We start from the raw sequence: 24,590 nt of genomic DNA on the forward strand, positions 1-24,590 counted from the left end.
GTAAATGTTCTGAGAATATTGAGGGATTACAATAATGTTACTGTATGGAGTTAACAGATATTTTGGAGCATAAGCTTTCGTGGGCAAAGACCCGCTTCATCAGACATGACGGGGTGGGGTCAGAGGAGGATTTAAAAGAGGGGCAGTCTCAGTAAAGGGGAGAGTCAGAGCTGACAAGATCTATTCAGTCAGGGTGGAAATGACCCATTATTGGTAGTATACAATCAAGAGAGAAGAAAACAAGTCATATCAGTCAGGGGGGTGCAGTCCATTCATCATCATCATCATCATCATCAACCGTGGGCTCAGCGCCCTTTGGTGTCTGATGCCTCTCTTAATACTTCCTTCCATCTTTCCCTATCCAGTGCAGAGTGGCTTAGTTTCTACAGACTAGCTCCGCACCAATCTACTACATCATCTATCCATTCTCTGTGGGGTCTGCCTCTCCTATTTGAACCATCCATCATGCCGAATACTAAGGTCTTGATTTTTCGTTCGTCATTCATTCTGCAAATATGTCCAAATAGTTGTAGCTTCCATTTTGTAACCTTCTGCAGCAGGTTCTCTTTCGGCTGTATCTTCCTATATAATTCCTCATTGGTGACCTTCTGCATCCATCCTATTCTCAGAATCTTTCTATAACAACTCCTTTCGACTGCCAATTCTTTTTGATTCTTTTGAATGCCAATTCTTTGATTCTTTCTGAATCTTTCATCATCGCCCATGTTTCACATCCATACAACATGCTGCTGAATACACACGTTTTCAAGGCACCCAGCTTTGTTCTTAAGCTAATTGCTTTGCTTTTCCAGATCTTATCCATCGCCTTCAAACTCGCTCTTGCTTTTGCTATTCTAGTCACTATTTCCTTCTTACAGTCTAGATCATATGTTATGTTTCTCCCAGGTATGTGAACTTCTCTACATTTTCTAGTTCAATACCATCCACACTGATCTTCCTTCCTATTTCCTTATCTCCAAATATTATCGTTTTTGTTTTATCGATGTTCATAATCAGTCCGTACCACTTCCCTTCCTCGTTTAACACCTGCACCGCTTTTGCTAGCTTCTCCTCATCTTCCTCAATGATAACTATATCATCTGCAAACCTCAATTTGCTAATTCTTTTCCCGTGCACAGATATCCCTTCTACCTCTTCCTTGATCTTGTCCATCGCTCTCTCCAGATGTGCAATGAAGATACTTGGTGATATTGGATCTCCTTGTCTCGTACCTCTACTTGTTTTAAGCCAACTTCCCAACTCCCCGCATGTTCTCACCTCTGCCTCCGCATTATCATTGATATCTTTCAACAACCTTATTAGTCTGCTACCCACTTCGTATGACTCCAACACCGCTCAAGTCACTTTCTGATCTCTACTGTCAAATGCCTTTTGAAAAATCAACGAAGCAAGTGTATAGATTTTTGTTCTTTCGTTGAGCTTTCTCCGCTATCAGTCTTAGTGCCAATATCTGCTGTATGGTACTTGTATCTTTTCTGAACCCTGCTTGCTTGTCTGCTATATGTTCTTCTATCTGTGATCTTACTCTCTCAGTCAGTATCATCATCAGCACCTTACGTTGATGATTCGTTAGGGCAATCGTTCTGTAGTTCTTGCACTCCAATGTACTTCCTTTCTTGGGTATTGTCACGAGCACAGATCTTGTTCATTCCTTAGGCACCTTCCCTTCATCCCATGCTATATTACACAATCAGCGTATTTCCTGAATCATGCTTTCTCCACCATATTTGATCATCTCTCCTGTGATCTTATCAATTCCAGGACTCTTGTTGTTCCTGAGTCGTTTCACTGCTTTTTCTACTTCCTCCTTTGAAATATCGGTCTCGCTCTCAATGCTCAGGGGAGATCTCTTTCAATTCTTCAATCAGTCTCTCTGAGACACTCGGGTCCAACTGTGCTTTGTATAGATCAGTGCAATCTCTCGTCCATCGCTGCACAATCTTCTCCCTGTTCATAAGCACTTCTTTGTTCTCATCTTTGATTCCCATCTGCTTCAGTTGCCATTTCCTATTAATATTCCTAATTGTCTTATACACCTCCCTGGTCTTATATTCGCCGTAATACCTGTCAATATCTTCACATTGCTCCTCTAACCATTTCTTCTTATCCTTTCTGGTTGCTTTCCTTACCTCATTGCATTTCATCCTATATTGCTGTTCTGCCATCTCAGATATATCTCTTCTGATCTTCAACGCTCTCTTCTCTTGAGCCAACTTCAGTGTCTTCTGGGTAATCCACTTCTTATTGATCTTTTCTTCCTCTGGAACGGTCTGCTCAATTGCCTCTTCTATAGCGATGGCTATCCCTGCGACTCTCTTATCTAGGTCCTTCTCTGTGGCGATATTCTTAATCTTCTCTTTGAGTGCTGTTCTGTATGCATTCCCTGTTTCTTCCTCACATAGCCTCGCCACATATCTTCTTTTCTTAAACTATGTCTTACATTTTCTTTTGAGTTTTATTTTGATGTTTGCAATCACTAGACTGTGGTCTGAGTGTATATTGGCTCCTTGGAAAGTTCGGCACTGCTGTACCGATGTTATCCATCTTCTTCTTATCAAAATCATACCTATCATGTTCTTGGACTTCCCGTCATTCAATTGCCATGGCCAATTCCTACAGTCCTTTTGCTGGAATCTTGTGTTGCAAATCATCATCACATGCTCTGTAGCAAACTAACAGTTTCTCACCTCGTTCATTTCTTTCTCCATATCCAAACCTTCCCATGACTCTCTCCCAACCTTCATTATCTGTTCCAAACTTCGTATTCCAATCTCCTCCGATGATCAACACATCTTTCTTCGGTATCTACTCCACCATCTTCATCAAGTCTTTATAAAATAGCTCAATCTCTTCCTCCATACTGTCTGACGGGGGTGCATACACCTGAGTGACTGAGATGTCGACACACACCTGACCAACCCTCCTCCTTCATCCAGGCTTGGTACTAGCATGCAGCTGTGGTCCATTGTCAAATTCTAATGTGGAGGTGTGAACATCAAGAGCAGAGAAACTGCTTTTGTAATGGGCCAACCACTCCCAGTCTCTGTTTAATCCTTGGCTGATGGAGTCAAATTTGCAAATGAGTTGCAGCTCAGAGATCTCCCTCTCAATTTTATTTTTGAAATTTTATTGTTGTAGGACTACTACTTCTGAAGTGTAGTGTCCAGGGAGATTGAAGTGTTCTCCTACAGATTTGAGACACCCCACTCTTTAAATCCTCCTCTGAACCCATCCCCCCCAACTCATGCATCTGGCGAAGCGGATCATTGCGCACAAAAGCTTATGCTCCAAAAAATGTAATAGATAATGTAAATGTAACAAATAAATATAACTTTCTCATGCTCCTCTACTAACATCATATATGCCATCATGTGCCAACAATGCCCAGATGCTTTGTATATTGGACAGACTTCTAACTCCATTAGACAAAGGGTCAATGGGCACAAAACAGACATCAAAACACTCCAGATCCACAAACCAGTCAGTCAACATTTTAATGGAATGGGGCATTCTGTCAAAGACCTAAAGGTATGTGTGTTACTGAAAAGGAATTATCGCACCGTTTTGGAAAGGGAAATGGCCGAGCTGGCTTTTATATTCAAATTCGGCACATTAAACACATGGTTTAAATCGTGATGGGAACTTTCTGAGTCACTATAGGGGCTTGTCTGCATACTTGGCTCAATCTAATTCTTGACCTTCCCCCCCACCCCTCCACTCTCTGATTTGCTCACCTTGATCATCTTTTTCTGATTTGTCCTCCTTAGTTACTGGTTTTAGTTCTCTGTGCCTTAAATATTGAGTCTGGTCTGGTCTGGCTATGATCTGAAGAAGTGGATCTGTCCCACGGAAGCTCACCTAATAAACCATTTGGCTAGTCTTTGAAGTGCTACTTGACTGCTTTTTGTTCCAAAAAATGTGTTAGTCTACAAGGTGCCACAGGACTTCTTGTTGTTTTTGAAGATACAGACTAACACAGCTACCTCTCTGATACTTCTGTGGTGTTAGGGTCTCAGAACCAGAAGAACAACTGTAGCTGGACAACTACTTGAGAGGAAAATAAGAATGTGACTCTGGTTCAAGTGATAAAGATACTGCGAACCTGGGAAAGGACTTGACAAGTACATTTTATTAATACTGAAATAATTTGTTTCTGCTCAAATCTACACAACTTTGCATTAATAAAGTGAGACCTGATGGAACTAAGGGGAAGCTTGAGATTTTCCAGAAATCTAAAAGCAAATTATGATAGATTTCTGGGCAAATTCTTGTGAAAGTGACTGAAGACAATAAGATAAATCACAGCCAAGTTGACCATGTTCTTTCATCTGCTGGAAAGAAAATGAATTTAACTTATTGGCACTCTGATATATATCAATATGGCTGATATCATCTGCAACCACAGAGTAAAAATACTTTAAATTGCTTTTAATTTCCTGTTTGTAGTCTAGTGCTTTAAATTTCATAGGACTGTGAAAGAAGACTAATGATACATAACTGACAGTTAGAAGCATCAATGGGCTACAAAGAGAACTGCCACATCTGAAGTCATGTGCACAGTGACAGTCGTACAGAGCTAAAGGGTGACAAAAACAGTAAAACTTCAGTTCTGCATATTGTCCATTGGCTACTCCTGTACAATCATTTTCCCTAAGCATATCTGTATTGCTTAGGAGGCACTGGTTCTCTCTCTCTTCTCTCTCTCTCTCTCTGTATGCGTGTGTGTGTGTGTGTGTGTGTGTGTGTGAGTGAGAGAGAGAGAGAGAGAGACCGACCATTCGTGTTATTTGTACCGAACTGCAGCCTCCCATCAAATCTGAGACATTTGGGCTTGACCTCTCTCTTACTGGTGTTTCACGTGAAACGGCAGGGAGTCTAAAACAAGAAGTTTAATTTCTCAGGATAACAAAATACCATGAACTCTTCATCTAAATTTATAGCTACCATAATGAAACTATACCCAAATATGTGAACTGCTGAAATTGTAATACCGGCCACTGTACTAAGCTAACCACAAAAATGTTTTCACAGTACTTTAACAGATCTAACGTCTTTGAGATGATCTACAAAGAATAATAGCAACAGAATAATCCCAGAGAGAGAGAGTAGGTGCCGATGTTAACTAGTGATAGCATTTTACGGCATATAATCAATATTATCACCCACCTGAAGATGTTGACAATTAACTGTAAAGTAATCTGCTGTACTTCAGTATTCAATTTTTGCTGCCAAGCCCTCCTGCGCATTTGTAGTTCAATGAAGTCTGTACTGGAGCTGAGGTGACAAAGTTCTAGATCGTAATGCAGTTGAAGACTCTCCACTCTAGAAAAGAGAAAACTAATGAGTTATCCCTTAAAACCTAAGGGATTTTTTGGTTTGTGTTTTTTAAACATAAAAATAAATTTGCACCTTACCTTACTTTCAATTAAAGAAACTAGAAGACTTAATTGCAAGTGTCACTATAAAGCCAAAAAGATTCTTGTAAAAAGGAGAAATCTCTCTAAGGTATATATTCTCTGAAAACATTTTTGTGTGATATGGCAATATTTGCCTTCTAAGAAGTCAGTAATAACCGCACTACACTAAGTCAGGTGGCCATCATCTGGCTTGCCAGGTGAAGAGGTATTCCACTGTAAAGAGGCAGGAGGAGAAGAGCAGAACAGATGCTGACGATGATGCAAAACCTGTCAATGAGGCAACACTGACTCAACCCCATGGAACCTGAAGGGTATGGACTTGATAAAGGGCAAGGCCACCAGGAGAAGCTCCCTTCTCCCTGCACCAGGAAGAGGAGTTTGTCAAAGGAGCAGAACCCGGGGAGATGTTCAGAGCAGGCACTTATGACTGACTCAGCAGTGTCAATTCCTCCTCCCCTTGTTAGCACACCTTAACCCTCATTTGGAAGGAGGGGATGTTAAAGTCCTAGCAGCATGTTGGCTGGGCACCAGAATGAAAAAAGCAAGTGCAGGGGAGCAGGGGGCAGGATCTGATGAAAGCCCACGGGTAAAGTTAAAGAATCATGGAGTTACTTCATTGCACACTTCTCCCGTGTTGGGTAGTCCCAGTCATATAAATTATAATGTTATAGCCTAATTAAACCATTGCCAGTGTCTCATATCCTTCTTCTAGTGTAGACAGACGACGACTATGGAATAGCCACATTAGCAACCAAAAGGAAAGAAGCATTACATTGATCAGATAAAGAAGGAAAACTGTGGTTGTATCTATGACGTGCACTGCTGTTTTATAGTTATCTGTACAAAAAGTACAATTTGCCCAGTCTTGTGTCTTTATTCATGTGAAGTAAACAAAATCTCAGTCATGAAGAGTTTTCCATGGGACTTTTCCTACTTACAGCACGGACCACTCAGGTTTCTTTTTACCTTTTTATAAATGTTTCTGCTGCTTGTGAAGGGACATCTGGAATTACAGCCTCATCTACAGATGGTACTGAATGTGTAATGTCTCCATTATCAATGTTGATTAAAATTAAATCTTCAGCTTCCTTTTAAAAAAAACAAATATGTTAATGGTTAAATATACTTATCGTGATAAAATATATAGTTCTTCTTGGGGAGAGGAACAGCTCAGTCGTTTGAGCATTGACCTGCTAAACCCAGGATTCAATCCTTGCGGGGGGATTAGCATTGACCTGCTAAACCCAGGATTCAATCCTTGCGGGGGCCATTTAGGGATGTGGGGCAAATAGTTTAAAAAAAAAAAAAAAATCTCTGCCAGGGATGGTGATAGGTCCTGCTATGAGGGCACGGGACTGGACTCAATGACCTCTAAAGGTCCCTTCTGTTCTCTGAGATAGGTATAGCTCCATATATTGACATAAGCCGTGTCTACATGTGCACGCTACTTCGAAGTAGCGGCACTAACTTCGAAATAGCGCCCGTCACGGCTACACGCGCCGGGCGCTATTTCGAAGTTAACTTCGACGTTAGGCGGCGAGACGTCGAAGTCGCTAACCCCATGAGGGGATAGGAATAGCACCCTACTTCGACGTTCAACGTCGAAGTAGGGACCGTGTAGTCGTTGCGCGTCCCACAACTTCGAAATAGCGGGGTCCGCCATGGCGGCCATCAGCTGACGGGTTGAGAGACGCTCTCTCTTGAGCCCCTGCGGGGCTCTATGGTCACCGTGGGCAGCAGCCCTTAGCCCAGGGCTTCTGGCTGCTGCTGCGGCAGCTGGGGATCCATGCTGCAGGCACAGGGTCTGCAACCAGTTGTCAGCTCTGTGTATCTTGTGTTGTTTAGTGCAACTGTGTCTGGGAGGGGCCCTTTAAGGGAGCGGCTTGCTGTTGAGTCCGCCCTGTGACCCTGTCTGCAGCTGTGCCTGGCACCCTTATTTCGATGTGTGCTACTTTGGCATGTAGACGTTCCCTCGCAGCGCCTATTTCGATGTGGTGCCGCGCAACGTCGAAGTTGAACATCGACGTTGCCAGCCCTGGAGGACGTGTAGACGTTGCTACATCGAAATAAGCTATTTCGATGTAGGCTTCACGTGTAGACGTAGCCATAGCCTGCAGACATTTAAAAATCAAGTGAGTCACTCCAGCACAATGATTCCTCTTAACTTGCTAAGAGTGTATCGTAATCAGAAAGAAATGGTCCTGTTCTAATTTGGCCTTTTCAAAGACAGAGAAAACTACACAGTTATTTTAATAAATTAATGTGAGACTTCATTTACATTAGGGTTTCAAAGACAAAAATACATAGATTTGGAGCTCTAATATTCTTTTCATATAATATTAATGGAGGAGTCCATAAATACTCCACACATCATTGCACATGTACACACTATGATATGCAGTAAATGTCCAGCTATCAGGGACAAATTTTCTGAATTAAATTTAAACACATTTTGGGCCCATTGATTAAAAATGCACTTGCTTATGTGTTATAAGATTGTATATAATTTCTCCTGAAGGGAGGGGAATTTGGGAGTAATGGAAAATTACTCAAAAGGCAGGACAAAAGAAGCATGTAAACCCAGCAGAGAAGTATAAAAGGACTCATCTGAGGAATAAGGGAAGAATAACATCTTACACTGGAGTAAGGTGAGGGAGGCTTCTGCATGGGCAGAGCAGGTAAGGGGGAGAAACTCCCTGTTTCCCTGAGTGATGAAACACATACGATCCCCCAAAGGAATGGTGAGCTAGTGAGGGACGTTACCTTTAGGAAGTAAAAATTTCCAGATTGGGAAACACAGGTACTACTCATGTGGAATGCATATAGGGAAAAATACTAGGTCTGTACCATCTAAGCAGACATGGGGACTCTGAGATTAGGGCAATGGCTGAACTCTGTTCAGAATCCAGAAGCTTACCACAACCCAAGAATCCAGAACAGCAGAATTTTGTATTCCCTTCATATCAATCATAATGAGTAAAAAGGAAAAGGTTAACTCAATATAAGATCCATGAGAAAAGCTATACAGACATATTTTAAAAATGTTGCCTCAGAAGAGTCCTTATTCGGTTTTCATACTTACAATAAACAGAGGAACAACTGTATGTTTCCAGGCTTCAAATCATAATATAAGCATGTATGAAGTTTTCAATTCATAAATCTATTTGCAAGATCAAGGACTATATAATTTGGATTATAATGTGCTGTACATAAAAACCCCTCAAAGTGACATCATGATAAAAGTATTTTAACTGTACCTGTGTGAATTGCATCAGCATACATTATCTAGTCTAAAAATATTTTTACTGCAATTTACTTCCATAGTTTATGTTGCTTGGTTTTACATTTTACTGACCTTAGAATCACAGATCATAGGACTTGATGAGACCCTGAGAGGTCATTTGATCCAGCCCCTTTATTCACGGCTAGACTAAACATTAACCAGACCATCCCTGAGGGCAGCAAACAGGAGCAGCTAACAGGGAGTTTGCCTGGGAAAGCATCCTAGAGGTGCTCAGGTGAGTGTGGCATTTGAGGGGCTGCATTGTGAGCTGGTGGGTTGAATTTCTGTCTGTCTGTGGTGTCTGTGCATTTGTTTCATTTTGCAGTGAGGGGCAGTTTGCATAGCTGCCTGTGTGCCTGACCATCTGTTTTGCAGAGAGGGGCCACTGGAAAGCATGTTTGGCAGTTTGGCAAGTTTGCAAGGTGTGAATTGGGAGAGCTTCTTTCCAGGTGGGCCTTCAAGGGCTGATTAGATTGGAGGCAAAGGCTCTGAGCCGGGCCTAACCAGCTAGCACCTCTATAAGAAGGCAGCCCCAGCAAACCCTGTGAGCAGTGAACAGGAGCAGCTAACAGGGAGTTTCCCTGGGAGTTAGCCCTCGGGAGGAGCCCCAAACCCGTTTTCACTTTTCTCATATGGTGTCTCTCTTGTGCCCTTCAAGGCGGCACTAGAAACAAATAAGGGATCTCTGAAAAAGTAAAAAATGGAGAGTGATACGGCTGGTGAGAGGTCTGTTGTTGTGACCTGCATGTCATGTGCCATATTTGCCCTTCTCCCTAACGATAGAAAGGAGGATTTTCTCTGTACCAAGTGTAAGCTGGTAGCCATTTTAGAAGAGAAGGTTAAAGGACTTGAGGCACAAATATGAACCCTCAGGTCCATCAGAGAAGGTGAAGACTTTCTGGATAGAAGACAACAGATAATACTGCAGGAACAGCAGGTTTCCCAAAACAAGGAGGAGAACTGGAAGCATGCTACCTCCAGGAGGAGAAAACCAGTTCCAGTCTCTCCAGTTCCAGTGGAGTTAAGTAACCGCTTTCAGACTCTCTCCACAGGTGATATGGCAGAGATAACTGGGGCTGATACAATCCCTGGGAGGTATCTGAAAGAGTCCCCACAGTTTAGAAGGCCTGGGATGCGCAGCCCTAGGGATGGGAGTTCTATGACCACCACCCCGAAGAGAAAAAGACAAGTGGTGGTGGTCAGGGACTCCCTCCTAAGAGGGACAGAGGCATCCATCTGCCGCCCGGACCTAGAATCCCGGCAAGTTTGCTGCTTGCCTGGAGCTAGAATTCGGGATATTACAGAGTAACTGCCAAAAATTCTTCAACCTGTAGACTATTACCCCTTCCTCCTACTTCATGTAGGAACCAATGATACAGCCAAGAACAACTTTGATAAGATCACGGCAGACTACGTAACCCTTGGGAGAAAGATCAAGGAATACGGAGCACAGGTGGTCTTCTTGTCTATCCTCCCTGTGGAAGGACGGGGTCCGTGGAGGGATCATCAAATCACAGAGGTAAATGCATAGTTGCGTAGGTGGTGTAGCAGGGAAGGATTTGGTTTCTTTGACCATGGGATTCTGTTTCGTGAACAGGGATTGCTGAGAAGAGACGGGCTCCACCTCACTAAAAGAGGAAAGAGCATCTTTGCAGGCAGGCCTGCAAATCTAGTGAGGAGGTCTTTAAACTACATTTGTCGGGAGAAGGCGACACAAGCCCGGAGGTAAGTGGGGAAGGAGGAGGGAACAATCAAGTGGGTTTCCTGGGTGAAGAGGAGAAAGTGGGCCCATCGGCCCCTTCTCTAAGATGCTTGTACACTAATGCCAGAAGCCTGGGGAACAAACAGGAAGAACTAGAGGCCCTGGCACAGTCACACCAGCATGAGGTGGTTGGAATAACAGAGACTTGGTGGGATGATTCGCATAACTGGAACACGGTCATGAAAGGTTATAAATTGTCTAGGAAGGACAGACAGGAGAAAAGGAGGAGGAGTTGCTCTCTGTGTGAGGGAGCAGTATGATTGCTCAGAGCTCCAGTCTGATGAAGGAGAAAATCCAGTTGAGTATCTTTGGGTTAAGCTTAGAGGTGGAAGTAACAGAGGTGATGTTGTAGTTGGTGTCTGTTATAGACCGCCAGATCAGGGAGAGGAGATAGATGAGGATTTCTTCAGGCAGCTAAGTGAAGCTTCCACATCACAGGCCCTGGTTCTCATGGGAGATTTTAATCATCCGGACATTTGTTGGGAGACCAATACATCAGCACACAGAAAATCCAGGAAGTTTTTGGAGAATGTTGGGGATAACTTCTTGGTACAAGTGCTGAAGGAACCGACCAGGGGCCATGTGCAACTTGACCTGCTGCTCACTAACAGGGAAGAACTAGTAGAAGAAATAGAAGTGGGAGAAAACCTGGGCTGCAGCGACCATGATATTGTAGATTTCAGGATCCGGACGAAAGGAAGAAGGGTGAACAGTTACATACAGACCCTTGACTTCAGAAGAGAAGACTTTGATTCCCTAAGAGACCGGATGAGCAGGATCCCTTGGGAAATGAAGATGAAGGGGAAAAGAGTTGAAGAGAACTGGAAGTATTTTAAAGAAGTCTTACTGAAGGCACAGGAACAAACCATCCCACTGCATAGTAAGAAATGCAAACATGGTAGGCAACCAGCTTGGCTTAACAGGGAAATCCTTAGCTTAAATTTAAAAAGAATGCATACTAGAAATGGAAACATGGACAGTTGACTAAGGAGGAGTATAAACATACGGCTGGAGAATGCCGGGCAGTAATCAGAAAAGCAAAAGCACAATTGGAACTGCAGCTGGCAAGGGATGTGAAGAGTAACAAGAAGGGTTTCTACAGACTTGTGAACAATAAACAGGTTATCAGAGAAGGTGTGGGGCCATTACTGGATGAGGGAGGTAACCTAGTGACAGATGATGCAGGAAAAGCTGAAGTACTCAATGCTTTTTTTGCCTCAGTCTTCACGGACAAAGTCAATTTCCCCAGAACAGTCCTAGATGATGCAGTATGGGAAGGTGGAGGGCAGCCATCTGTGGGGAAGGAACAAGTTCTCAGCTATCTAAAAAAATTAGATGTGCACAAGTCCATGGGTCTGGATTTAATGCACCCCAGGGTACTGAGGGAATTGGCAGAGGTCATTGCTGAACCTTTGGCCATTATCCTTGAAGACTCTTGGAGATCGGGGGAGATACCGGATGACTGGAAGAAGGCAAATGTAGTGCCCATCTTTAAAAAAAGGAAAGAAGGACAATCCAGGGAACTATAGACCCATCAGCCTTACTTCAATCCCTGGGAAAATAATGGAGGGAATCCTCAAGGAATCCATTTTGAAGCACTTGTAAGAGGGGAAAGTGATCAAAGGTAGCCAACATGGATTCAACAGGGGCAAGTCCTGCCTGACCAATCTAATTAGCTTCTATGACTAGGTAACAAGCTCTGTGGACATGAGGAAGTCAGTGGATGTGATATACCTTGACTTCAGCAAGGCTTTTGATACGGTCTCCCACAACATTCTTGTCCATAAGTTAAGGAAATATGGATTGGATCCTTGGACTATAAGATGGATAGAAAGCTGGCTTGATGGTCGGGCCCAAAGGGTAGTGGTCAATGGCTCAATATCTGGATGGCAGTCTGTTTCAAGTGGAGTGTCGCAAGGCTCGGTTCTGGGGCCGGTGTTATTCAACATCTTTATTAATGACCTGGATGAGGGACTGGGTTGCACCCTCAGCAAGTTTGCGGATGACACAAAACTAGGGGGAGAGGTAGATACGCTGGAGGATAGAGAGAGAATCCAGAGGGACCTGGATAAATTGGAGGACTGGGCCAAAAGAAATCTGATGTAGTTCAATAAGGAGAAGTGTAGAGTACTGCACCTGGGGCGGAAGAATCCCAAACATTGTTACAGGCTGGGGACCAAGTGGCTCAGCAGCAGTAGGATGGAAAGGGACCTAGGGGTTATGGTGGATGAAAGGCTGGATATAAGTAAACAGTGTGCCCTTGTAGCCAAGAAAGCTAATGGCATACTGGGGTGCATTAGGAGGAGCATTTTGAGCAGATCTAGAGAAGTAGTTATTCCTCTTTATTCGTCACTGGTGAGGCCACATCTGGAATAGTGTGTCCAGTTTTGGGCCCCCCAGTATAAAAAGGAGATGGATTTGCTGGAGCCGGTACAGCGGAGGGCAACAAAAATGATTAAAGGGCTGGAGCACAAGACCTATGAGGAGAGGCTGAGGGATTTGGACTTGTTTAGTTTACAGAAGAGAAGACTTAGAGGTGATTTAATAGCAGTCTTCAACTGCCTGAAGGGGAGCTCTAAAAAGGAGGGTGAGAAACTGTTCTCAGTGGTGTAAGATGGCAGAACAAGGAGTAATGGTCAGAAGTTGAAGACGGAAAGGTGTAGGTTAGATATTAGGAAAAACTACTTCACCAGGTGGGTGGTGAAGCATTGGAATGCGTTGCCTAGAGAGGTGGTGGATTCTCCATCCCTTGAGGTTTTTAAGTCCTGGCTGGACAAGGTCCTTGCTGGGATGATTTAGTGGGGGTTGATCCTGCTTGAAGCAGGGGGCTGGACTAGATGACCTCCTGAGGTCCCTTCCAGCCCTATGATTCTGTGATTCTGTGATAGCTGTTTGTCTAACCTGCTCCTAAAAATTTCCAGTGATGGAGATTTCACAACTTTCCTATGCAACCTTGTATAAGACTAGACAAATTAATTTGCTTTACAGATATATTCATTTATCTTATATGTACCAGTACAATGTTGTTGTGTTTGGGTTTCCAAGCTGCAATGGAATGTTTGTAATGTTTGTCTCTCATATTCCCAAACAAATGTACATCTCTAAATTTTGGGCCCAAACTATCTATTGGTATCACTTGCAGCAGCTGAAGTTTTATTTTTCACTGAAAATGCTCTCTCTGTATCAACTCATAAAAATGTTAAAATAATGCAATTCAATGAGAAGCACCAAACTCTGAATCCTATTCTTAAACTTTATTCTAAACTCACCTTTATATTGCTAATGTGTTAAAATTTTATCTGGAAATCCATTATGACATAGACTCCGTTAGGAGTCTGAGACCCATATGCTGCACAAAAAATAGTAAGCATTTTTAAAGCTGTGCTTGGTGTGCCTCAGAAAAACAAGCACACATGTGGCCCTTCCTCAAAAAAATGACAGCATGAGGGCCTGATATTGCAATCATTTATATATGATAGTTACCTGTTCCATAAGAGATGTGTTGCTCATGTCTGTTTCAATTTGGGTGTGCGCTGGCGAATGCCCAGTTGCTGGAACCATGTTGCCCTAGTCGGTAGCCCTAGGGTCGGTGCGGTGCTCCCTGCAGTGGTACCTGTATGGCCACCCATATATGCACCGCCCAACCCGCGCTGCCGCCGCCCCCCCGCCGCCGCCCCCCCCCCTCCCCCCGCACTCAGTTCCTTCTTGCCAGCTACTCCAACAGAGGGGAAGGCAGGAGGGTTTTGGAATGGATGTGAGCAACACATCTCGAAGAACACCAGTTACAGAAGAGGTAACTGTCTTTTCTTCTTCCAGTGATTGCTCATGTGCATTCCAATTTGGGTGAATGCAAGCCAATGCCCAGGAGGCAGGGTCAGAGCCGCAGAAGGCGTGCAGAACAGCCCTGCCCACTGCAGCATCTTCCTGTGCGTGCTGCGTTACTGAGTAATGCGCTGAGAAAGTGTGAATGGAGGACCAAGTGGCTGCCCTGCAGATGTCCTGGGTAGGGACCCTGGCCAAGTATGCTGCAGAGGAGGCCTGTGCCCTGGTGGAGTGAGCCCCGATCCAGGGAGGGGAGACCCCCACCAGTTTGTAGCACTCTCTGACACAGGCCACTATCCAAGAGGAGATCCGCTGAGAGGAGACTGGGTGCCCCTTCATCCTGTCTGCCACTGCAACAAACAACTGTTGTGACTTTCGGAAGGGTTTGGTCCTGTCCATATAGAAGACCAGTGCCCTCCGGACATCCAAAGTGTGCAAGCGCTGCTCTCTAGGGGAGGCATGGGGCTTTGGATAGAACACCGGTAAGGTGATGTCTTGGTTAATGTGAAAGGGGGAGACCACCTTAAGCAGAAACTCCAGGTGGGGTCTCACCCTGATCTTATCTTTGTGGAACACTGTATAAAAGTGGGTCCACCGTCAGGACCCTGAGCTCTGACACCCTTCTGGCTGAGGTAATGGCCACCAGGAATGCTGTCTTGTAACTAAGGAATAAGATGGAACAGGCAGCAAGGGGTTCAAATGGGGGAGCCATAAGCTTAGACAATACCAAATTAAGGTCCCATGTTGGCAGGGGGGCCCAAACCTGCACTTTGACCCTTCCCATTCCCTTCATGAACCTTTTCACCACCGGGTCTGAGAAGACTGATGACATCCCGGGCCCAGGGTGAAACGCCGAAATAGCTGCCAAGTGCACTTTTAGGGAAGATAGTGACAGCCATCTGGCTTAGGGCCAGCAAGTAGTCTAGGATACGAGGTATTGGGGCCTCCCGCAGGGATAACCCCCTTTGAGTGGCCCATATGGTAAACCTCTTCCATTTGGCTACATACATTACCTTCATGGAGGGCTTCCTGCTGTTTAACAATACTTCCCTGACAGGTTCGGAGCAGGCGAGCTCGACCGGTCTCAGCCATGGAGCCCCCATGCTGTGAGATGCAGTGCCTAGAGACTGGGATGCCACAGTCTCCCCTCCTCCTGTGTCAGCAAATCCATGAGTAGCAGAAGCACCTCCAGGTTGCCAACGGACAACTCCAAAACGGTCGAGTACCAGTGTTGCCGAGCCCAGGCTGGGGCCACCAGAATAAATGATGCTTGGTCCAACCGAATTTTCAGCAGTGTTCAGTCGATGAGTGGTATTGGTGGGAAGGTGTAAAGCAAGGGTCCTGACCAACAAATGCTGAAGGCATCTGCCCAAGAGCCTGGGCTTTGGTTCTGGTAAGAGCAGAATGTCCTGCACTTTGCGATGAGATATGTGGCGAGGAGGTCCACCTGGAGACGTCCCCACCTCTGGAAAATTGAACTCAGTACTTCCGTGTGTAGTGACCACTCATGGTCCAGAAAGGACCTGTTGAGACAGTCTGCAAGGGAGTTGTGAGCCCCAGAGAGGTAGAACACCCTCAGGAGAATCTGATGCTGGATGCAGAAGTCCCAGAGCGCGAGGGCCTTGAGACACAGGGGCAACAAGCACACGCCCCCTTGTTTGTTTATATAGTACATTGCCGTAGTATTGTCTGTGCTGACTGCAACACACTGCCCGTTCAGTTCTCTCTGAAACACTTTGCATGCCAGCCGAACCACTCCGAGCTCCCACACGTTTATGTGGAGCTGAGTGTCAGTCTTGCTCCACAGGGCCTGAGTCTGGCGGTCCCCCAAGTGTGCCCCTAGCCCAGGTCTGAGTCATCTGTGACCAGGGAGAGGGAGGGGTGCGGGTGATTGAAGGGCACCCCCATGCAGACCGACCGGGCCTCTAGCCACCAGTGTAATGCCATTAACACTCTTGGGGGGACTGTCACTAACTTGTCTATATTGTCCCTGACAGGTCTGTATACTGAGGCAAGCAACAGCTAGAAGGGGTGCATTTGCAACCAGGCATGCTGGACTACAAACGTGCATGCCACAATGTGGCCCAACAGTCCGAGGCATCCTCTGGCCACTGTGGTCGGGAACCTGATCAGGCCTTGGATGCAAGACGTCATGGCTTGGACCCTGCTCTGGTGCAGAAAGGCCCTGGCTTGCTCTACATCTAGTCGGGCACTCAGAAACTCCATGACGTGAGTTGGGGTTGCACGGACATTGCCTCCTTCACTAGGAGGCCTAGCGTGCCGAATGTCTCTCATATCAGCTGCACGTGTCGCGCCACTTGTCCCTGCGACCGACCTCAGATGAGCCAGTCTTCTGGGTAGGGGAAGAGGCGCACCCCCTGCCTGCGTAGAAGGCTGCCACAATTGACATACATTTGGTAAACACTCTTGGGGCCGAGGAGAGGCCAAACGGAAGGACAGCGAACTGGTAATGTTCCTTCCCTCGCACAAACCGGAGGAACCTCCTGTGAGGTGGATAGATTGCTATATGGAAATACGTGTCCTGTAAGTTGAGAGCGACAAAGCAGTCCCCTCATTCCAACACTGGGATAGTTATGCCCAGGGATATCATACAAAACTTTATCTTTTCACAAATTTGTTCAGGTTCGGCAGGTCCAAGATTGGATGTAATCCCCCTTCCGCTTTTGGAATTAGGAAATAACAGGAATAAAATCCCTGCCCCCAGAGTTCCTGGGGAACTTCCTCTATAGACCCCTTTTGTAGGAGGGCCTTTACCTCCTGCCTGGGAATCATCGCGCGAGAGGGGTCCCTGAAGAGGGACAGGGAGAGGGGGCGGGAAGTGGGTAGGAAGAAAACTGGACAGCATATCCCTTTTCTAGCATGCGGAGGACCCACTGGTCTGATGTTATGCTGCACCGTGCATGGCAGAATCGGTATAGGCGGAATGAAAATAAATACTGAGCTGGAACTTTGGGGGTGGCCGGTGTGTCGCTCCCGACCGCCCCATCAAAACTGGTGTTTAGACCCCGATGGGGGTTTCTGGTGGCTCTGCTCCTGTGTCTGGCAGCCCTGACATCTCCTGTTATGGTGGCCCCTTCTCATGATCCCATCCCGTTGTTGTTGTGGGAACTGCCTGAACTGGGGCCTTGGAGTAAAGTGTCTCCTCTGGGTTGCTGGTGTATAGAGACCCAGTGAGCGTAGGGTGGTCTGTGAGTCCTTCATATTATGAAGCCTCTTATCAGTCTTTACTGGAAATAAGGAGGGGCCCTCAAAGGGGAGGTCCTGTATGGACTGCTGCACTTCCTGTGAGAGTCCCGAAACCTGAAGCCATGCCCCCCCCATCTCATGGCTATACCCGAGGCCATGACCCTGGTGGCCACATCCGCTGCATCTAGCACAGCCTGTAGTGCCACTCTAGATATGAGCCTCTGCTCCTCCACCAGGGCTGTAAAGTCCAACGTGGTCTCTGGCAGGAACAGCTCAGCAAAACAGTCCAGGGACCTGGCCATATTATATGCGTATCTGCTAACCATGGCTTTCTGGTTAGCAGTTCTCAACTGGAGGCCACCTGTAGAATAAACTTCCCTACCATACAGGTCTAAGTGTTTGGCTTTTTTGTGTTTAGGGGAGGACCCCTACACCCTCTACCTCTCCCTGTTGTTCACAGCATCCACAACCAGGGAGTCGGGGGAGGGTGGGTGAACAGATGTTCATTGCCCTGGGCTAGAACGAAATACTGGTGCTCATTTTTTCTAGCTGCGGGTAAAGCTGAGCCTGGCGTCTGCCACACTGTCTTTGCTGTGTTGGCAATTGTCTTTATAATGGGCAGTCCCACCCTGGTAGGTCCAGATGCTGAAAGAATGTTTGTAACAGAGTCTGTTTCATCCCTGACCTCTTCCGCCTGAACCCCCAGACTCTGGGCCACCCTTCTCAATAACTGCTGGTATGCTCCTCCAACCTACAATACCGGGGATGCAGAGGATCCAGCCAATGCATCATCTGGGGAGGATGAGGGCATCATGCCCTCCAAGCCCATCGGTGCGGGGGGTTCAGGCACCTCCATTTGAGTCCCCGGCACCAGGGTTTGCGGTGCCGTGCTCGGTGCCTGGGGTGAAGGGCCCCCTCATGGCCTATAGTCAGGTGCCGTGATGACAGGGCCAGTCGGCACCTAGGACAGCACCGGTTCTGTCGGTGCCAGCACCCACTGCACCACAGATCCCGGTGCCTGCAGGGGCAGTGCTCACGTTTGGGTCAGTGCCAACTGCATCAGTGCCAGTGTCCACACTGTCATCGGTGCCAAAAACTCTGCCTGCTTTCTTGGAGGGACACCCAACGAAGTGGTCGGTGCCCATGTCGGCACCTGGGGAGTGCCGGGTGCCCTAGCCAGGAGTCCCACAGCCCACCCCTGTGCCTCACGGATCTCCTGCAGAGTCCAGAAAGGCCATTGTGGGGCACCTTGCGGGGGCATTTGCCAGTCCCCCTCTGAGGGGCGTCGGGGGCGGTGTCAATGCCTACTGTGTCAGGATGATCTTGTACTCCCGCTCTGAGCTGAGCTGGAGTAAAAAGAGTCCAACTCCAACGAGGACTCTGACGCCGACAACCATGGTGTTGCCAAGGATCCCGCGGCACCTATCAGTTCCTACGCACCCTGCATCATCTGCTGTGAGGCACCGAGGGAGGTGATCATTTGCGGGGGCCTCACTGGCCTCAGGAACTGTGCTGGGGCCCCTAGACACTGTTCAGACACCTGTATCTGGGGCAATGAAGGCTCCCAGTGCAGCGTCTGCACCGGCATCGTGATCTGCAGGAGGTCTTGTGCTGTGCTAACGGCCTCCAGCGTCGAGGGCAGTCTGGGAGAGCTCAGGCTCCCGCCTCGCGCTAGAGTTGACGCCCACACTTCATGACGCTGGTCATGGTGCAATCTGGCGGACCCTCCCGAGGATTGCTGTCACCTCCTCCTCTCCTGGGATCGACCCTGGTCCCGCCTCCTCTTCTTGCAAGGAACCTGGGACTGGCTCTTATGGCACCGGGAGGCGCTAGGCAGTGAGTCCAGCTCTCGTTGCCAGCAGCCTTCCAACAGCACCAATGGTGCTGGAGCCCTCTGAACCAACAATGCAGCGCTCTGACCTCCTGCCAGGGAAATGTCGGGACGCAAGATTGATTCCATTTGTAATACCTTCAGCCGTTGAGCTCTGTCTTTCAAAGTCCTACGCTTGAAGGCCTTGCAAACAGAGCACCATTCCCGGAGGTGGGCCTCACTGAGGCAACTCAAGCAAGCCCTATGCAGGTCACTTTTGGGCATTCATTTGCCACATTTTGAGCAAGTTTTAAACCCCAGGAAGCCAGGCATCCTCTGGCAGCAAGGGGGGTTAAAATCCCACCTCGGCTCACTAAGTGGAACTATTTACAGATGAAAGACAACTATCTAAACTATTTACAACTGTTTTCACTAACTATCAACTAATTCAACAATAAAGGCTACCAGCAAATGCTTAACAACAAGGGAGCTCCAGCAACCGACAGCACAGCAAGAAGGAACTGAGTGGGGGGTGGGTCGGGAGGTGCATATATGGTCGGCCATATGGGCGCCACTCCAGGGGACACCGCACCAACCCTAGGGCTACTGGCTAGGGCAAAAAGCTTCCAGGAACTGGGCATGTGCCGGCGCACACCCAAATTGGAGTGCACATGAGCAATCACTCAAAAAAGAAATAATATAATTGACTGGACAATTACCACTCGCTTCAATGGGACTACTCATGTGCATAAATTGCATCTAAGCATATATTTGCAGGATTGGGACCCAAATCTACTATTACATAAGAAACAAGAATTACAGACCATGCTGAGGAAGGACAAAAAGCAAAAATAAGATCACTCAACTTACTGAGGGGGGTGGGAGGTGTGTGTATATATGTGTGGACACAGATTTACGTAGGAAATCTGTTAAAAATTTGTTTTTTAAAAAGGGACTGAAGAGAGGCAAAGGAGTGAGCTTACTAAAGAGACCCAGGGAGAGGCAGCAGCTAGAGTGGAAATGTTCTATGACAAACCTGGCTAACTTCTTGAAAATGATCAATGTGACATCCCATGAGAAAAGATGTTGGGGCCATTAAAAAATCCAGCATCTGACGAGATAGAATAGGTACAAAAGTGTGTTGCCATTGAATGGGATGAAGGTATAACATGAAGCATTCGGCTATGAGTGTTAGCAGGGCCCAGTCAGAAGAAAAGAAAACAATCCTCTGCTCAGTTAAGATGCAAGTTATAATCTGGAAAGAATAATAAAAATAACTATTATTAATACTAATACTTGTTACATAGAACAAATTCTATTAGTAATTAAAAAAAAACCTTCAAGCATTGTACAATTTTCCAACTCAAGTTCACCTTCAGGAGATCAGAGTCACAGTAACATACATTTTAAACAATGATGAACTGGGACAAGAACAAAATCTAAGAATTTTACACAGCCAGAGTGCTAGGAATAGAAACCAAGATGAAATACTTGACTCAATGAAGTCAGTGAGAGTTTTGCTATTACTTCAGTGGAACTGGGATTTTTCCTCAGAAGTCCCAGCTGTCAGTCCACTGACTCTAGCTAAAAGACTACAATGTAACAGGCATTTATAACACCCAAATCAAGGGATAAAAAGCAAAACCAGACACTGATGAAATCACACAAGTGGACCACATACATTTTAAAGTAAAGAGTCACAAATAAAACCTTGCCTGTGCACAATTATCCAAATGCAGACACAACATTTTCAGATGGAAAGGTCAGTTGTGCGCCAAATGCATGCAGACAAATATGTGAGAGTGTGGGCACAACTCTTAAAAAAGACAACACTGCCTATCTTCAGAACTGAGGTGTATTTGATGCACAACAGGTACAAATACACCAAAGGCAAAGATGAAACAGAGATCCAATCAGCCCTTCAATTTAAAAGAGGGAGCAGCTGAGGGGAACTATGGGGATGTACTAAGAAAATAAGAGGGGGTGCTAGCAAGTTATTATCTTGCCTTTCTTCATTAATTATATTATACAAATGTAAGGGTAACACTTGTTGTGTCTCCATTGGTATTGTTGGTTGAGTTCTGCATTTACAACAGAAATTCAATTCTTTGTTATATACCACTAAAAAGCCGTGTCTACACGTGCACGCTACTTCGAAGTAGCGGCACTAACTTCGAAATAGCGCCCGTCACGGCTACACGCGCCGGGCGCTATTTCGAAGTTAACTTCGACGTTAGGCGGCGAGATGTCGAAGCTGCTAACCCCATGAGGGGATAGGAATAGCGCCCTACTTCGACGTTCAACGTCGAAGTAGGGACCGTGTAGTCGTTGCGCGTCCCGCAACTTCGAAATAGCGGGGTCCACCATGGCGGCCATCAGCTGATGGGTTGAGAGATGCTCTCTCTCCAGCCCCTGCGGGGCTCTATGGTCACCATGGGCAGCAGCCCTTAGCCCAGGGCTTCTGGCTGCTGCTGCGGCAGCTGGGGATCCATGTTGCAGGCACAGGGTCTGCAACCAGTTGTCAGCTCTGTGTATCTTGTGTTGTTTAGTGCAACTGTGTCTGGGAGGGGCCCTTTAAGGGAGCGGCTTGCTGTTGAGTCCGCCCTGTGACCCTGTCTGCAGCTGTGCCTGGCACCCTTATTTCGATGTGTGCTACTTTGGCGTGTAGACGTTCCCTCGCAGCGCCTATTTCGATGTGGTGCCGCGCAACGTCGAAGTTGAACATCGACGTTGCCAGCCCTGGAGGACGTGTAGACGTTACTCATCGAAATAGCCTGTTTCGATGTTGCTACATCGAAATAAGCTATTTCGATGTTGGCTTCACGTGTAGACGTAGCCAAAGAGTGTATCCTCCCCAAAATTACCACACTTACTGCTTTAGTCCAGAATGAATTTTATGAGCTTTTACAAGTCAAATCTGTGATTTAGTTTAGGAGTTTTAACAATTTGTCCTTTAAGAAATTTTGCACTTGGTGCCAAGACCATGAAATTAAAAAATAATCAAGCTAATGAGTCCTTAAAAACCAATGTACAGTAGGGTTGCAACATTCTTGAGGATTCAGTACTGAGAACCCTCACAAATGTTGAATTTTGCAAATATCTGGATGGCAACAGCAATGCCCACATGGGTGGCTTCAGCAGTGCTGTGCGCCACAAGGGCAACAACAGCACCGCATACTGTGCAGGCTGCTTCAGCAGCACCTACGTGGGCAGCAACACTGGCGCCACACAGACAGCTATGGCGGCAACAGCAGCGCCATGCAGGGGCAGCAGCACCTCAGTGCAGGGGAAGAGCCACTTGCAAATAATTGAATTCGTGAATGTTAAATTCACAAATGTCACGACCTTGCTGTAATTTAATCTGGGCCCCAAAACACAAAACTGCCTTAATCAGAAACACATTGATTGCATAGTGTTAATAAACAACAGAGTTAAACTGTTTGAGTGCTCTGTCTGGGCATTTCCATATACATTAATGTGTTCAGATTTTTATTTAATACTAAATTACAGATATTTACTCCGAACCTGAACTCCATCAAGCAGATGTTTTTCTGAGAACAGCGGCAACAACAAAAGAATCAAGGTAAATCAAGCAATAAACATGACACTTTACAGAACCTTTGAAAGAGGTTTTTTTTTTTGTTTGTTTTTTTTTTACCTGTAGCACCTTTTCTGGTTTGAAACATAATAATGGAAGATGAAGATCCAAGTCAATAATTGGGCTGTCTGGATCCTCCCGTGATGGAAAGACTATCTGTAGTGGTTTCATATTAAATATCTGTAATAACACATTTCTCAGTTAATTTTAATGAAAAAATGGGCTCTTAGAACTTGACATTTTAAATCTTAATATTAATTATAAAACATTGTTTAACTGTCAGAAAATTGTGTTTGTATATACCTGAAGTATTAAACTCAATAATAACTATCTCCATAAAGCACTAGAGATAATAAAACAATTAATATTGAGGAAATGAAATATCTTTATTACAAGATCATAAAATGTATTTTGATATAATCATAATATAAAGATGACAGGAGATTAAAGAAATCTTGTCAGTATGTCTATTGCAAGTTTAGTCTAACTGCATTCCCTCCTGGGCTACCATTGCCTTTATCAGCGCAATCCATCTGGGTCTAACTGCTTTATTACTTGTAATAATTTTTCCTCCAACTCTGAGAAACTTTATCAAACATAATTTTAATTTCACTGCTTGAGGATTACACGTTAAAATGTATACCAGCTTATAATAATTGATTTGATATAAATAAAGTTAATTAGGGAGAGCTGAATCATGCCATCTGGATGCAACCCACAGATGAAACGGTAGAGAGCACCATTCCAAAAGCAGCCTCTTGAAGCTCTCAGGTGCTCATATGAACAACACATCCCTTTTTACAGTGCACCTATATATTGTCCCTGTGTATGGTATCAAGCCTCATAATCTTTAATATATTTATCCTCACAAACACCCAACAATTGCAGCTAAGTGACTCATACATGGCTGCACAAACATCTTTGGCACAGCAGGAAACTGAACCTGTGCCTCCCAAGTATGAGACTAGCACTCTGACCACTCAGCAAAACCCTCCTCTCCTCACTACTTTATCTGCTGTGCAGAAAGGGAAGAGGTATGACCCCACGTTCACTCCTCTGCCTTGCTGTACCATGCATCCAGTAGGAAACAGGTTAAGAGCACTCTGTGCCCACAGCGCAGAGGTACCGACTTCAGTGGCATTGCAATGGCATGAAGATTGGTGTTTCAGAACATGTCCCATTTTACACAAATAACATACTTAGTATTTTTAGTAGATAATGTTAAAATAATCATGAAACAGAGCTTCACTAAATTACCAAATGGAGTGTTCCTGGTGGAGGACTGGGTATTAAAGACAATTTTGCTGCGAATTCTTTTATACGGTCATCAACATCGAAATCCTTGAAGGGTCTCAGATGTACCAGCAAACTGAAATTAAAGTATAACAGTTTTTTGAAAGAATAACAAGGTTAAAAAACAAAACTTTTGTCGATACCTGAAAACTAAAAAAAACTGCTGGGATCGAAAAAGTATTATTACAACTATTTAACCTCTAGATAGTTTAGAAACTCCAAAATTAATTTAACAATGCTGCTGTGTGTATATGAGCCTTCTCTTTCATATCTTTCACACACTCTGTTTATTCTTCATGTGTGCAAGTCTGTCAAATGTTTCTATTTTGGGAGCTTATACATTTCAAAACCACACGTGGCTACAGCTCATTGGAAAT

The 24,590-nt window shown here is 45.5% G+C and overlaps 1 protein-coding gene across 1 annotated transcript in view; it reads right to left on the bottom strand.

The window, feature by feature from the left end:
• The window catches only part of DENND3 (DENN domain containing 3), a 99,437-nt gene that overhangs the window by 42,742 nt on the left and 32,105 nt on the right, over positions 1–24,590 (bottom strand). The window contains exons 5-9 of the mRNA XM_074986598.1: positions 24,178–24,289; positions 22,981–23,100; positions 20,359–20,577; positions 6,405–6,526; positions 5,188–5,343 (exon numbers count right to left, since the gene is read on the bottom strand). Of these exons, the coding sequence (XP_074842699.1) occupies positions 5,188–5,343; positions 6,405–6,526; positions 20,359–20,577; positions 22,981–23,100; positions 24,178–24,289 (729 nt within the window). The remainder of the gene's footprint in view (positions 1–5,187; positions 5,344–6,404; positions 6,527–20,358; positions 20,578–22,980; positions 23,101–24,177; positions 24,290–24,590) is intronic.

This window comes from Carettochelys insculpta, chromosome 2, assembly GCF_033958435.1.
Source record: "Carettochelys insculpta isolate YL-2023 chromosome 2, ASM3395843v1, whole genome shotgun sequence".
In the NCBI taxonomy this organism is placed as follows: Eukaryota; Metazoa; Chordata; order Testudines; family Carettochelyidae; genus Carettochelys; species Carettochelys insculpta.